Raw genomic sequence first — 16,691 nt, forward strand, 5'->3', positions numbered from 1 at the left:
CATTTCTGGTACCATCCTTGTAAATCTTTTTTGCAGCCTCTCCAATGCCTCTTTTTATAATATGGCGACCAGAATTGTACACAGTACTCCAAGTGTGGTTTAACCAAGTGAGCCATAGTACTTAAATAAAGGAAAAATACTGCAGATGTGGGAAATCTGAAATAGGAACAGAAAATGCTGGAAAATACGCAGCAGATCAGGCAGCATCTGTGGAAAGAGAAACAGATTTAACGTTTTGAGTCGATGACCTTTCATAGTACTTGGCAGTTTCAGAACTGCATCTACACATGCACAAGTTTCAACTGCTGCCAGGGCAGTAGAAATGTGAAACAAATGTCTTCACCACTGTGCTACTGATTAGTTATATAGTATCTGAATTACATTATCACCTTGTAAAACCAATTAGTACAGTAATTTATATAACGAGGACTTTAACTTTTAATGACTCACTTTAAATCCAGTGTAGAAATGCATGTTAGGTGGTTGTTCAACTTGCATAAAATTACATGATGCAAGTAAGTGTGATTTAGCATTAAACTACTTACTGCCTGTTATGCAGCTAACATAAAAGGTAATCCAAAAGTCTTCTATAGGCATATAAATAGTAAACGGGTAGTAAGAGGAGGGGTGGGGCCGATTAGGGACCAAAAAGGAGACCTACGCATGGAGGTAGAAGGTATGGCTGAGGTGCTAAATGAGTACTTTGCATCTGCCTTCACCAAGGAAGAAGATGCTGCCATAGACATAGTGAAGGAGGAGGTAGATACTGGATGGGATAACAATTGATAAAGAGGAGGTGCTAGAAAGGCCGGCTGTACTTAAGTCACCAGGACCAGATGGGATGCATCCCAGGGCGCTGAGGGAAGTGAAGGAAGAAATTGCGGCGGTGCTGGCCATAATCTTCCAATCCTCCTTAGAAATGGGGGTGGTATCAGAGGACTGGAGAATTGTAAATGTTACACCCTTGTTCAAAAAAGGGTGTAAAGATAAACCCAACAATTACAGGCCAGTCAGTTTAACCTCAGTAGTGAGGAAGCTTTTAGAAACCATAATGGGCAAAATTAACAGTTACTTGGACAAGTGTGGCATAATTAAAGAAAGCCAGCATGGATTTGTTGAAAGTAAATCGTGTTTAACCAACTTGATTGAGTTTTTTGATGAAGTATCAGAGGGTTGATGAGGGCAATGCAGTTAACGTGGTGTACATGGATTTCCTAAAGGCGTTTGACAAAGTGCCACATAATGGGCTTGCTAGCAAAGTTTAAGCTCGTGGAATAAAAGGGACAGTGGCAGCATGGATACGGAATTGGCTCGGTGACAGGCAACAGAGAGTAATGGTGTACGGTTGTTGTTCAGACTGGAGGAAGGTATACAGTGGTGTTCCCCAGGAGTGAGTTCTCGGACCACTGCTTTTCTTGATATATATTAATGACTTGGACTTGGGTGTACAGGGCACAATTTCAAATTTGCAGATGACACAAAACTTGGAAGTATAGTGAACAGTGAGTGATAGACTTCAAGAGGACATAGACAGGCTGGTGGAATGTGCTGACGTGGCAGATTAAATTTAACGCAGCAAAATACGAAGTGATACATTTTGGTAGAAAGAATGAAGAGAGGAAATATAAACTAAAGGGTACAATCCTAAAGGGTGTACATGAACAGAGAAACCTAGGGATATATGTGCACAATTGTTGAAGGTGGCAGGGCAGGTTGAGAAAGCAGTTAAAAAAGCTTATGGGATCCTGGGCTTCATGAATAGAGGTATAGAGTACAAAAGTGTGGAAATTATGATGAACCTGTATAAAACACTGGTTCGGCCTCAACTGGAGTATTGTCCCAATTCTGGGTACTGCACTTTATGAAGGATGTGAAGGTCTTAGAGAGGGTACAGAAAAGATGTAAGAGAATGATTGCATGATGAGGGACTTCAGTTACATGGATAGACTGGAGAAGTTGGGGTTGTTCTCCTTTAGAGCAGAGAAGATTGAGGGGAGATTTGATAGAGATGTTCAAAATCATGAGGGGTCTGGACAGAGTAGGTAGAGAGAAACTGTTCCCATTGGCAGAAGGGTCGAGAACCAGAGGACACAGATTGAAGGCGATTGGCAGAAGGACCAAAGGCGACATGAGGAAAAACTCTTTTACTCAGTGAGTGGTTAGGATCTGGAATGCAATGCTTGAAATGGTGGTGGAGGCAGACTCGATCACTGCTTTCAAAAGGGAGTTGGATAAGTACCTGAAGGGAAAAAAATGTGCAGGGCTACGGGGAAAGGGCGGCGGAGTGGGACTAGCTGAAGTGCTCTTGTAGCGAGCCGGCACGGGCTCGATGGGCTGACTGGTTACAGCAAGGAAGGTGGCCATTCAGTGATTCTAGTGGCAGCTTGGCTCAGTTGGTATCACTCTTGCTCTAAATCAGAGGTTGTAGGATCAAACCATAATCCAATCATCATTGAACATATAATCAGATAGACCTGTCAAAAGTATGAATGGGGATCACTGAAAAAAGACATCAAAACATTAAATACATTTTTTAAAACCATCAAGAAATGAGTTAAAAATGCATTAAATTAAATATTTTAATCAAATTTAATTTTTTGAAAAAATAAAGTTTTTAATGGGGCTAAAAATAAACATATCTTTTTTTAAAAGTATTTTAAAATTATAAATGAGTGGGGGGGAAAAAATATTTTTTTTAGTTTTTTAAAACTCTCATGCTGGTAAAGGCAGGCCAGGTTCTGCAGAAAGCAGATCTCTCCACCCACAGAGGCCCTTCTCCAGGGCAGGCATCCGATCTGTCAAGAGGATTCTTGACAAATCGGAAATGCCGGTTTGCAGCGCATGCCTGAAACCGGCATTTCCGATGTCCCTACGGGTGTGTACACAGCTCGTACACACCCGTAGGGATCGGAAAATACGGGCCATTGTGTCTTGTAATGTCTTTCCAAGCATTTGCAACATTGAGCCTTTTTACCTATTTTAACTTTTAGAATTATAAGCATCTTAAAACAGCTATCATTGTATCATGAGCCTCATTTCAACATCTATGTTTTTATTAAAAGAAATATGTGTTAAAGATGTAAATATAACTATTGCCTCAAACAAAAATGCATGTTTTTTTTTTAAAGAATGAATATTGAGTTATATGCCTATTTCCCATGCCTAGATTATTTAAATATTACTTGAATCACTTGGATGTCAATCCTTTGTGTTACGGTTCATTAAAGCTTATCGGTTTTTTTGGGGGGGCGGGGGCAGATGCTTAATCAAAATTTCATTGCACTTTTTGGTAATACAGTTTCATTGACTGTGGCATTAAAACAAAAGAATATCCAGAACGAGAAACTTGATTGCTCGGTCTGTATTTTTTTTTAAATTATTCATTCACGGCATGTGGGTGTCACTGGTAAGGTCAGCATTTATTGCCCTTGAGAAGGTGATGGTGAGCTGCCGCCTTGAACCATTGCAGTCTGTGTGGTGAAGGTACTCCCACAGTGCTATTAGGTAGGGAGTTCCAGGATTTTGACCCTGTGACAATAAAGGAACGGCAATACATTTCCAAGTCAAGGTGGTGTGTGACTCAGAGGAGAACTTGGAGGTGGCGGTGTTCCCATGCGCCGGCTGCTCTTGTCATTCTAGGCGGTACAGGTTGCAGGTGTGGGAGGTGAGGAAACTGATCTCAGCCAGGACAGGAGTGATGGGATTGCAATTGGCCTGAATGTCCCTATTTGTTGAGGACAGGAATTAGATTTAGTTGAATAGCATGCAAATCCGACACATGAAGAAGGGCCACTTGGGGGGTCATACTGAAGGATGGCCCATACCAATGGAACACTACTCCAGCATGAGACCAGCATCTTCAGGAGAGATGGGGAGAAGAAAAGATGGGAAGGTTAAATATGAGCACAAGCTGTAGTATCTAACAAAAGGTCAGAGTCTGTGAACACTATGGCCGCGATTTTCTCATCGGTGTCAGGATGGGGGCGGGTCAGCTGGTTTCCGGGATCCAGTCCCGCTCCCAGCTGCCTCCGCTCTGCAGACGTGATTTTCCCATGATTGGCCTTGGTAAGCCCGCCCGGCCAATTAACAGGAAGCCGGTCTGATGACGTCATTTGATGTGCGTCATCTGTTGGTTTCCTTAAAGGGATGATGCACAATTTTATTTTGACAGTTGATTTTTCAGCGTTTGACAGCATTGAGGTGCTGAAAACACTGACAATCACTGCACAAAGGTGAACTCTTGCACCCAGGCTCTCCAATGACTCCCTCCATATGCTTATGGAGTGAGTCACTGCACGCAGGGAGGTTCTCTTCCTTTCCAAGGGCAGAAGAGACCTCCCCAGGGCACCAACTTACATTGCACCTCCGCCCAACCCTCTCTATCTACTTTATCACTTCCCCATCTCACTAGCCACCCCTCACACTCCCCCTCCTACTGCAAGCATACCAACTAACAACACACAAGGGTGGGCACTTGAGAGGTTTAGCCAATGTCCATGTGAAGTTTCTGGTAATGTGTTGTCATAGTGAAATCTCTTTTTCAAAAGTGTCCCTTATTGGACAGATCTGAGCGCATATTGAGAAGTGTCTTACTGAGTTCCAGTGATTGTTCAGTCATAACTCCCCACCCCCGGCCCGCCCCGCTACAGTGATGTATGTGCATGGAATGGCTTGGACATTAAAGGGATGCTTCATGGTGCTGGTGTGGAATGGTGTCAACCTGGCGTATCATGTGGCAGCCAGGGTTTACAGCATCAAGTGAAGAAAGTCTGGCCATGGTGATGCCATCGCTGGCCTCCCGAGCAGCAATGTTGTTAGGGGCTGATTTCCTGTGTCCAGTGCAGCATCAGGTGATGGCGGTGAAGGTGATGTTGTTGGTGTTGGGGGTGATTGTGGAAGGATTCAGAGGACCATGGTCTGATTGTTTCATTGGCTCCGATGTTGCTGGAATAGATGGCAGCTGCAGGTGAGATGACAAGCGATCTGTCACTGGTGAGAGAGGTTCTCCCAATGAGGTGGCATTGGCAATAAAGTTGGATTTAAAAACTTGTAAGCTAAAGAAACCTGTATATGTATTAAAAATGCAGTAACCAGCATTTTCTTTGCTCTGAAACTCACCATGTGCAACATGGCATCCTTGACACCATTCTGCAGCCGTCAACTTTTCGCAGACATCAGACCAGACTCCCAACACGCCACACTTACCTGGCGTGTTGTCCGGACGTTGTAAAACCTGACCCAGAAGCTGGAAAATCGAAAAAGACCCTGAAAACTGCTCAAGTACCTGTTAATAGGCAATTAATTGCCTTTAATCTATTTCCCGCCGCTAGGTGTCGGGTCCATTCGCAAATTGGGGACCCAACACTCAGGAAGGTTGTGTGGAGGCGGGATGACGGCGGGTGCGGAACCCGCTGTCAATCAAAATGACTTTAACCTCTGACCTGCCTCCAAACCCGCCCTCTGAGCGCCGGCAAAATCGCGGCCTATGTGTTTGAACTTACATAAAACAAACATGTTTGAAATAATATTGCCTTGATTAGTACAAAAGCTGACTGACCCAGATCTCATAAATATCACCTGAAGGGAAGGATGTTCAAGGGACATCACACCTATGTGCAGGCTCTGAGGTCAGTCTCTGAGGATGTGTGTCAACTGACGGGAGTGACACAGGAGTGTGCTTTTAATCCAGTTTGTACAGACCCGTAGCAGACTCATAGAAAAGAATAACTAGCAGGCTGAACTGTAAGATGCACTGCATTTCCAGTGCGTTGTCATATTTGTAACAGATCCTCCTTTTGTTTAATACCGTTGATATAAAGAACAAAACTGAGGTAATGTGGTAAATGGTTTAATGGAGCCAAACCTGAGTGACAATAATGAGCAGAGAAGATGAATGTATCAAAGGTTGTGTTCCAGTTACTCATTTACAATTAAAATAAGCAACCAGTGATTTGTATTCTTTCAGAAAATGTTTGCCAAGAATGTACTGGATTCTTGGTGGTAATGGAGGTAAAAGGGGAAGGAAAATGTACAGATACAGAACAAATAATTTCTTCATTAGTTTTGAGTTTACAAGACAACAGTGCAAATAGCAGGTCATTCAGTCTGAGTAGTAATTTACATTGGAACTATAGGACAATAAATTCTAACTAAATTATTTACAATAAAATGAAGTACTGCATTGCTATGCCATTGGAAATAATGTTATATAGATTTTTTTTTTGGCGAGCAGTATAATAAAATGTGCAGCCAATTCCTCAACAGAGATACAGTATAATTAAATAAAAATGGAAAATGCTGAAAATACTCAGCAGGTCAGGCAGCATCTTTGGCGAGAGAAACATGTGGTGTATGTAACCTGTACCACCTTAAGAGACTACCTTAAGAGATGGACTACTTTCTCTTGGCTACTGTATATTGTAGTACCGGTGATGACCACACCGGTATATAAACTCTGTGTAGTAATTTGCTAAGCAGTTCAGCCCTGACCTTCGATTAGTAAAGACCTGTTTTAGTTATTCTTGTTGTCTGTGTCCAGTGATTTATATTAAGCATATCTGGAACACTCAGACTCAACAGTGGCGACGAGTCCGATCTTACCCTGCGGCAGTTTGCATCCAAGGCAGCTTCGTCCCCAGAACGGGCGTCGAGAAGAGGCATCCGCCCTCATCATCCTGCTGAGCACCGCATTCGCACGGGAGGCATCGAGAACCCGGGGAAATTACTGACCACGAAGTCCTCCATCAGCGACAGGCAGTGATCATCCTTCTACCACGGTGGTGGGTAAGCCGATCTAGCGACACGGGCAGAAAGTCGGCCGCGTTGTCAGTGGAGAAGGGGAGGGAAACCGGAGGAAAAAGGGCGGAGAACTCGACCGCAGCCAGTGAAAAGGACCGGGCTGCAATCGGGGCCGAGAGGCGTAGCGTTAAGGCCATGAGAACCGCGGAGAACTTGACCGCAGCCGGTGTAAAGGGCCGGGCTGCAATTGGGGCTGAGAGGCGCAGCAACAAGGGAAGCGTTGATGCCCATGAGAACCGCGGGGGAGCAAAAGCAGCGTCGGGGGAAAGTAAGAACCGCTGGGAGGCGAGAACGGCAACAGCGCGGTCAGCGCCATTGTAGCCAGCGGGGGAAGAAGACAAGCGCGGGACAAGCCGCCAAGCGCGGGAAGCCGCCATTGTAGTCGGCGGGGGAAGAAGACAAGCGCGGGAAAAGCCGCCAAGTGCGGGAAGCCGCCATCTTGGGAAAATAAAAAAAAATAAAAAATTCAAGGATGCCTAAACACGGTAACATCACTGCTTTTGATAGTGATGTTGAAGATTGGGCCACGTATGTAGAACGCATTGGAGTTTATTGTACAGCAAATGAAGTACCAGATGATAAAGCAATAACATTATTAAACTCAATGGGGGCGAAGACGTACGGGTTATTGAAGCATCTGATAACACCAGATAAACCGGCGGATCAGACTTTCGCGAAAATTGTTACGATCCTGCAAGAACATTTAAACCCCATGCCGCTGATGATAGCAGAACGATTTAAATTTTACAGCAGAACACAGCTGAAAGAGGAAAGCAACGCTGAATTCTTAATTGAACTGTGTAAGCTATCAAAGTACTGTCAGTTTGGTACAGGACTAGCAGATGCTCAGAGATAAATTCGTGTGTGGATTATTAAAAGAAGGAACACAAAAGCGTCTGCTAGAAGAAAAGGACCTTATGCTTGAGAAAGCTGTCACCATTGCAGCATCGCACGAGGCCGCAGCAAGAGGCACTGCGGAAATGCAACTAAGGTCATCGGAACTCAGCACCAATCAAATGGCATTGGGTGCAGTAAAGTGTTATCGTTGCGGAAGGACAACGCACGATCAGAATCAGTGCTGGTTCAAAAATCAGGAATGCAGAAAATGTGGTAAGCTCGGTCACATAGCTAAAGTATGCCGGTCAGGTAAGAAGACCAGCAGCAAAAAGTCACCGCAGGAAAAGTGCAAAAAGGTACACAAGGTGACGGAGAACAGTTCGGATGAACAGAAGACGGATTCAGACTCCAGCAGTAAGGAACTGGGTTGTCTAAGAATACATAATGTGGGTAACACAGCAGACCACCAAACTATCTGGGTCACACTTCAGATAGCAGGAGTCCAAGTGAAGATGGAATTGGACACTGGATCGGCATTGATGGTCATGAATAAGCAAGATTACAAAAGGTTATTTCCACACATTCCCTTAAGGGATACGGAGATTGTTTTGAAAACATACACGGGGCAAAGAATATACCCCATTGGAAAGATAAAGGTAAAGGTGGTTCACAAGGATAAAGAAAGCCGAGGAATGGACTTATATGTGTTACCTGAGGGAGGTCCACCATTACTGGGACGGGAATGGATCAGGAGAATAAATATGGACTGGCATTCCTTAAAAGCACTAACTGTAGATTCCGGCAAAAAGGAAGATGTCAAACCTAAACGACTGTCCAGAATATTGGACGATGCTAAAGAGGTGTTCCAGCAGGGACTGGGAACACTGAAAGGAATTACGGCAAACATCAAAGTTGAAGAACATGCAAACCCGAAATTTTTCAAAGCCAGACCGGTACCTTATGCGATACGACCTGCTGTGGAAGCTGAGCTGGAAGGACTAGAACGGTCCGGAGTACTGTCAAAGGTGGACTGGAGTGAATGGGCCACGCCCATTGTTCCCGTCATGAAGCGTTCATCGAGTAACAAACCGGGGGAACCAGGGAAGGTTCGCATCTGTGGCGATTTCAAGATCACTGTTAATCCGGTGCTTCACACGGTGCAATATCCGCTTCCACGGATTGAGGATATCTTCGCTTCGTTGGCTGGCAGGAAACACTTCACCAAGATAGACCTGGTGCAGGCGTATTTACAGATGGAAGTTGATGAAGCGTCACGCCAGTATCTCACGATCAACACGCATAAGGGCTTATATCGGTATAATAGACTGGTTTTTGGAGTGGCATCGGCTCCAGCGATTTGGCAAAGGGCCATGGCGCAGGTATTACAGGGAATTCCAGGCACACAATGTTACCTGAACGACATTCTGATTACAGGAAATGATGATGAGGAACACCTTGCAAATTTGGAACAGGTGCTCAACAGATTGAAAGAATATGGACTTCGAGTTAATCACCAGAAATGTGAGTTCTTTCAGAAGCAAATCTCATACTGTGGTCACGTCATTGACCAGGAGGGGCTTCACAAGTCACCTGACAAGATCGAAACTGTTGTGAAGGCTCCCGCTCCGGAGAATGTATCCCAGTTGAGGTCGTTCCTAGGGTTGATTAACTATTACCATAAGTTTCTGCCAAATTTATCCACGGTGCTACACCCGCTGAACGCTCTTTTGCAGAAGGGAGTGCCATGGAAGTGGAGCGAGGACTGTAAGCGGGCCTTTCACAAAGGCAAGGCATTGATCACCTCTAAGGAAGTGTTGGCTCACTTTAACCCAATGCTGCCTATTCGGTTAGCTTGTGATGCTTCTCCATATGGTATTGGGGCAGTGCTCTCACAAGTTGCCAAATGGCTTGGAAAGACCAGTCGCATTCGCATCCAGATCATTGACCTCCGCTGAGCGCAACTATGCTCCGATAGATAGGGAGGCTCTCAGCCTTGTGTGGGGAGTAAAAAAAAATTAATCATTACCTGCAAGGGCAAAAGTTTACGCTGCTGACAGACCACCAGCCGTTGGTTTCCATTTTTAACCCTAAGAAGGGTGTTTCGGTGATGACAGCGCAGAGGCTCCAGAGATGGTCCCTTTTCCTAGGGGCACATCAATATCAGATCGAATTCAAAGGTACAAAGCAACATGGTAATGCTGATGGGCTGTCGCGCCTGCCACTACCTACAGCGGAAGAGGCACCGACAGTTGACCCTGTTGAGCTATTTCACTCAACCATCATCGAATGTTTACCAGTCACCAATGCAAGTACTGAGAGAGAAACCAGGAACGACCCGACATTGTCTCGGGTCTACGAATTGACAGTGAAAGGCTGGCCAGCTCATGGTGAACCACTGTTACCGGCATTCTCAGCCAGACGAGAACAGCTGTCCGTCTGTCAAGCAACAGTGATGTATGGAACACGGGTGATTATTCCTCCTAAATTAAGGGAGAGAGTTCTAAAGGAACTGCATGAAGGTCATCTGGGGGGAGTCAAGATGAAAAGCCTTGCTAGGGCTTATGTGTGGTGGCCGGGTATCGACCAACAGATAGAGGATCTGACTCAAAGCTGCTCAGGGTGCCAAAAAGTTCAAAATGCACCTCCAATTGCACCGCTGCATCCATGGGAATGGCCTTCAACCCCATGGCAACGTGTACATATTGACTTCGCAGGTCCATTCATGGACTCCATGTTTTTAATTGCGGTAGACGCACATTCTAAATGGCCAGAAGTGATTAAGGTGGCGACCACTACCTCAGAAAAGACGACCGCAGTTCTAAGAACGATATTCGCAAGAAATGGACTGCCAGAACAAATATGTTCAGACAATGGACCGCAGTTCGTGTCAGATGAATTCCAGAAATTCATGAAGAATGGGGTGAAACATTATACTTCTGCTCCATATCATCCGGCTACAAATGGGTTGGCCGAGAGATTTGTACAAACGTTCAAAAAGGCGATAAAGGCCATGAGCGAAGACCAGATTCCACTACAACACAAGGTGGACAATTTCCTAATGGCATATCGAAACGCCACTCATGCAGTGACAAATCAAAGCCCTGCCATGATGTTCTATAACAGGAGGTTGCGGTCCAGGTTGGACTTGTTAAAACCAAATGTGCGGAGGGAAGTAGAAAACAAACAGTTCCAGCACATAAATAACAGGACCACTCGGAGTTTCGAAATAGGACAACCAGTGTTAGCCCGGGACTATAAGAATGAGAAATGGCAGTCGGGAACAATTCGTGCCAGACAAGGACCCCTGATGTACACGGTAGATATTGGTGAAACCGTAATACGACGTCATGCTGACCAACTGGTAGAATCGAGAACAAGGGTCGAACCCATGACTACGACAGAGGCACCAGTAGAAGAAGTTAGTGAACCTGAAGCATCTACCTCAGACGCCAATGTATCTGATGATGTCCAATCCATAGAAAATCAACTACATGAGTCACCCCAGCAACAAGAACCAGAGACCCCTGAAAGGCGTTATCCAACTCGGATCAGGAGGCCTCCTCAGAGACTGAATCTTTGAACAGTTTTGCATGAAGTTGTATATATGTTATCCATGTTATGTTTAAATGGGGATGTACACTGTTAAGCTAAAAAGGGAGGAATTGTGGTGTATGTAACCTGTACCACCTTAAGAGACTACCTTGAGATGGACTACTTTCTCTTGGCTACTGTATATTGTAGTACCGGTGGTGACTCTGTGTAGTAATTTGCTAAGCAGTTCAGCCCTGACCTTCGATTAGTAAAGACCTGTTTTAGTTATTCTTGTTGTCTGTGTCCAGTGATTTATATTAAGCATATCTGGAACACTCAGACTCAACAAAACAGAATTAACGTTTCAGGTCGATAACCTTTCGTCAGAACTGCTTTTGCTTTCGATGCAGTGTAATTAGTTCCACTAAAATGGATACCTGATATGTGACTATTTCTGAATACCTGATATGTGACTATTTCTGGAACTTTTAAACCTCAAACTATTTTTTAACTGCACCCAGTATAAATTTTCTTAATTCTTAATCTTAGCTGGAAATCCAAGTCGAAGTTGTATTTCCCCACAATTCATTTTGTTAAAATCAGTGGTGTTCACCAAAATAAATTGCTTCTGGATATGAAATTCATTCCATTTTTGAGATAAAAGAATTAAACATTTGTGAAACTGAATGTACCCAATCACTTTTTATTATGATGCAACTTTCAGTCCTACTTTGAGTCAAGATGTCCATAGAGATCCTATAGCTTAGTTATACATCATACTGAATCATTCATGAAGTCAGAGTGGTGCTATCTTACCATTAGTAAGTGTAGCCGCTAATTGTATTGTGAGTTGCCTTGAAATAATAAAGATTTAGAAGAATTCAAAATTTAAATTAAATACAATAAAGCATGCCTGGCTTTAGTCTTTTCAAAAATATTAAATTGAATTTATTTCCCCCCCTTCCCATTAGTAACCAGGGTACATCCCACTGATATATCTACAAAGCATGGTCTGTAGCTGCCAGGTTGTTTTATTCCTTTTTTTCCCCCTCTGTTCTTCAAGACTTTGACGGCTTCCCTGGGTATGGTACAATAGATGCCAGATGCCCTTTGGTAGCTCACGTGACATTCTTTACGTGTAAGCTTTGGCAGTGACTATTTTCAGGCTAATCATCCATAAAGTCATAACAGCCATGCTGGATTCTCTATCATGAACTAATATCCACACAAGTGCACTGCCAGCAGAGGTCATTTTCCCCCTCCATAACCCAAGGGCTTCAGGGCTAATTATAGCATCCCTGACTGATTTCAGATAATTCAGTATAGGCCTGGGGTCAGATATGGTCAATATGGCTCAGCCATTAGATAGATAAAGTCCTTAAGCCATTGGGTTAACTTGCTTCAATGTTTTTAATCCTTAGCACACCAATTATCTGTTGCTAGCCCTTGGCTTAGTGTTGCTGCTCTCACCTCTGACCTCAGAGTCAGAAGGTTATGGGTTCACGTCCCACTCCAAAGATTTGAGCATATAATCTAGATTGACACTTCAGTGCAGTACTGAAGGAGTGCTGCACTGTCAAAGGTGCCGTCTTTTAGGTGAAATGTTAAACCGAGTATGTCTTGGGTGGAAGTAGAAATGCTCTTCTGGTGTCCTGACAAACGTTTATCCCTCAACACCACTGAAACCGATTATCTGGTCATTTGATCTCATTGCTGTTTGTGGGACCTTGCAGTACAATAGTGACTACACTTCAAATACACTTCATTGGCTGTGAATCGCTTGGGACTTCCTGAGAACGTGAAAGATGCTATATAAATGCGAGTGTTTTCTTTCCTGTTTGACACAAAAAAATGCACTAAATATCGATGGGCATCACTTCATAATGGAATTTAATGGAGCTATGACCCAATAATTAAGGAAGAACTTAAGAAATAGGAGCAGAAGTAGGCCATACGGCCCTGCAAGCCTCTTCTGCCGAAGAGTAGACTACATGTTAACTTTTACTACTGACTTAATTCTTAATTTATAGGCAAATAAGCTATTAATTTAAGAAGGATGATCTAGAACTAGTTTTTGCATTTTCAGTAACCAAAAATAACTCCTTTTTAAGAATTTTTCATTTTCCTAGTTTCTATTTGACTTTAAAGTTGGTAAATACAAAGACAATGCTCTGAAAGAACTGTTGTTACATTATGAAGTTTTTGGAAAGACAAACTTCCTGGTGCAATTTTATTACATTCAAATGCTGCTCTCTTGACTCCAGGCTAAATTTCCATGGCAACAGATGCTAGAGTTGTCATAGTTTCAATTTTTGCAAATTTTTAAAAATGTATCAGGCAATCCAGTCAGTGATGCAACTACATCATTGTGTCATGGTTAGAAATGTTGCAAGACATTTCACCAGATGAGCCTGCCCATTTAAAGGGCTTTGCTGTTAAGTGAATTAGCTTGTATTCATATATTCTGCAATTCTATGACAGTCATATTACATGCAAGATGTGAGGACATAGTGGGTTTGTGTTTTTTGGAAGTTGGATTAATGAAGCATTGCTGATCATTTTAATTCTGTTCCAGATTACACTAACAGGGTAGGAGTGTTTAAATGCTATGTGCATTCTTTAAGAATGTCACAGCTGCTTATAAATGCAATGCCATATGCATTTTGTGAGAATTTCAGGGGCACTTAAAATGGCTGTAATAAATCAACATGTATGTGTGAACTTAGTATTTTAAATCTTGCAGCAGGAAGTGGCTTTGCTTTGTTGAAACACATAGAACTAGAAGGCAGGAAGGAGCTGACCTCACTCAGCTCGTGTATGCATGCAGATAGCTGATTAGCCACAGATGGTGTGCAGCACAGCAGCCAACAGCTCCACAGTCAGGCTGTCAACTACACCATGTTAAGCCGGCTGCCAGCAGTGAAAGATAGGTACACAGCCCATGTGTAAATACAGTAATTTGGTGACAGAGGCGAAGACTTAAAGCGCATAGAGGATTAAATTGTTAAACATTAACAGCAACTGAAGTAAAAGCAAACAGCTGCAGCTGGTCCAGGAATAGTGAAGAATCTGCGTGTATGTATTGTATGATGCCCTTTTCCTGCCTTATGCAAGGCAACTCCTGTCTGTATTGGGAAATCACAGTACAGTGGTCCTGTGTTTTAAGCTCGCAGGTCTGTTAAATGGCACACTAAATCCTCTAGGATATTCTGATGATTTTTGACCACCAAATTAAGTCATTGGATGACGTGGAATACCAGTATGAGCAGTGGATATTGCAGCCAAGATGAAGACTTAGAAGACTGCTTCTTTACTGCCAAGACCTCATTCTTCAGGAAACCTCAGAAAAAGCTTTTAGAAAAGGTAACTTTTTTTTATATACTGTGAATTAAGTGCTGTAATGACTATGAAATCAGTAAGTCGTCCACTGTTGGATTGCAATAACTTCGAGAATATCTTTTGTTGCATTGAAACCATTTAGCATGTAAAATTGTTAATATTGAAAGAAAGGTAGGAACCTCAACTGCTTGGCAGTAACTGGCTTCAGACAGGACACCAAAATTGGTCTGCTTTAATCAGTATTTTACAAAATTGCATGGTGAAAGTACCAGTTTTTTGAGATTCAAATTGGTGCTCCCTTCATTCAGACAGCAATCAGCCTATTTAACGTACAAGAATCTGTACCCCAGATATCCTTTCAAATCATTTGTCGTACTTTAATCACAACAGCGGACACTAGTTAAAATTAGATTTCTAGTAGGTAGTGATGTGACTTAACTTATCTTTTTCAAGCAGAATTAAATGTGTCAAATGAATATGCTACGATATACTGTAGTTTGCTTTAAAGCAGATGCAGTTATTAAAGAATTAGAGATTCATTATAATTAAAACTTACAAAAACTATTTGTGGACTGAGCAGTTTTGAGTAAAATGCTGATTGCTTCCACCCCCCCCCCCCCCCCCCCCGAAACTTCAACAGATACCAGTTTAATGTGTTTCACATGAATGATTTGGCTTTTAATAGGTCACTCTTTGCACATTTGGTAGGAAAAGACTTTCAGTGTCAACTGCCAAATCTAATCTTGCCGATTTTAGAAGAAATGCAAAATTCCAGGAAAATGTTATGTGCCGTGTATTAGCTTTAGTAATGCATTAATGTAGCCACCTTGAAGTTTTAGATTTTTAAAAATCCACTGGATTGTCATGCAAAGTGTTATACTCTCGGAAATCCCCTGCAACTGAGAGTGAGACTGGTTTAATTTTCCATAGTTCTTTCTCCAGCAATGTAAATTTGTCACACATCTTCACCTAAAGAGTACATAAAAGTAACAATGCTACCACTAGTTAATAAGAGATTTACTCAGTAATGACATTGATAAGCAATACATTCTGGATTTCAGCCCCCCTGTGCCCAGTTGGTGTAAACTAAGATCTAGTGCTAAAACCGATACTATTGTGTTCATCTCTAGAAAACACTCGCCTTTATGGGTGATGTATTGTCATTTGCTGCCTTCTAAAAGTTTGACTTTTGCTTTGCTTTCTGTGATTTTTTTTTTTTTCCCCCCAACATCACAGCAATAGTCTTAGGGCCGATTCATACTGCATCTCTACATTATTCTCATCCTGTCAGAAGCCTTATTTGTGACTGGTCATGTAGTGTATGTGAATATCCAGAGCAGCAGGTTAACATGTAAATGATGCTGAAGAATCAAACCAAAAAAGGAACATTTAAGACTTGGAGTATGAGAATTTGCAAAAAAATGATATGCTTATGTAAAATAAATGACATTTCAACTCTCGCATACTGAGACACAAATAGCTCATACCCTTTATGCTTTAGTAGTGAGATTTGTAACTGGTATTCATGCAAATAGAGTCTTACAAAATATGATTTAAGTATTACTGCATATTTGGAAAATTCAGTAGTCTCATTTTTAGTAGACATTCCAATGTTGGTGAACTATTTTTCTTTATACATCATAACATTGCCCTCAGTGTGGTGTTGTGAACCCATGTGCTTTCCATAGCAGATAAAATGTGTTGATGGTGTCCATGGCAAATGTCCCACAATCTGTGGAAGGAATGGGCTTATTGGACTGAGTGACCTTTTCTTGTTCATGCTTCGAGTTAGTGGGCAAGAGCATTTTGATTTTTTTTCAGTTTTAGATTCTGACTATTCTTCTGCTTTTTAAAATTCAGGTGTTTCTGGTCAGAATTTATGAATATACTTTGTCTTTTTTGTTGGAACAGTGAACATAAAGCTGGGTTTTGGATTTGTGTTGATAATTGATTTTATAGTTGGGTTTCAGGTGATGCTTGTCACAATATCCTGTCATTGTACTTGCCTAGAAGGGGCCATCAAAATGATCGGAACTATGCTTAATTCAGATTTAGAAATGATTTTGGAATTTATCCCCAGGTGTTAATTTAGTATCGTTACTAGATCAAAAGGTTTGCTAATTAAGTTAAATAATACAAGCTGTTAAGAGGATGGTATTGCTATATTAAGGTATTTTGGAGGACAC

The 16,691-nt window shown here is 42.4% G+C and overlaps 1 protein-coding gene across 2 annotated transcripts in view; it reads left to right on the forward strand.

Annotated features, from left to right (window-relative positions):
• Positions 1–16,691, forward strand: part of LOC147105148 (ras association domain-containing protein 5-like) — a 160,799-nt gene that overhangs the window by 75,414 nt on the left and 68,694 nt on the right. Inside the window, exon 1 of one of the 2 annotated variants that reach the window (XM_086011242.1) lies at positions 13,980–14,529. The exons of the other annotated variant lie outside the window; for it this stretch is intronic. Within the exon in view, the coding sequence (XP_085867368.1) occupies positions 14,410–14,529 (120 nt within the window). The 5' untranslated portion in view covers positions 13,980–14,409. Of the gene's footprint in view, positions 1–13,979; positions 14,530–16,691 lie in introns of those variants that run through there. 2 annotated transcript variants of the gene reach the window in all.

The sequence above is a fragment of the Somniosus microcephalus genome, chromosome 18 (assembly GCF_052327205.1).
Source record: "Somniosus microcephalus isolate GS21.2 chromosome 18, FLI_Smic_1.0, whole genome shotgun sequence".
NCBI lineage: Eukaryota > Metazoa > Chordata > Chondrichthyes > Squaliformes > Somniosidae > Somniosus > Somniosus microcephalus.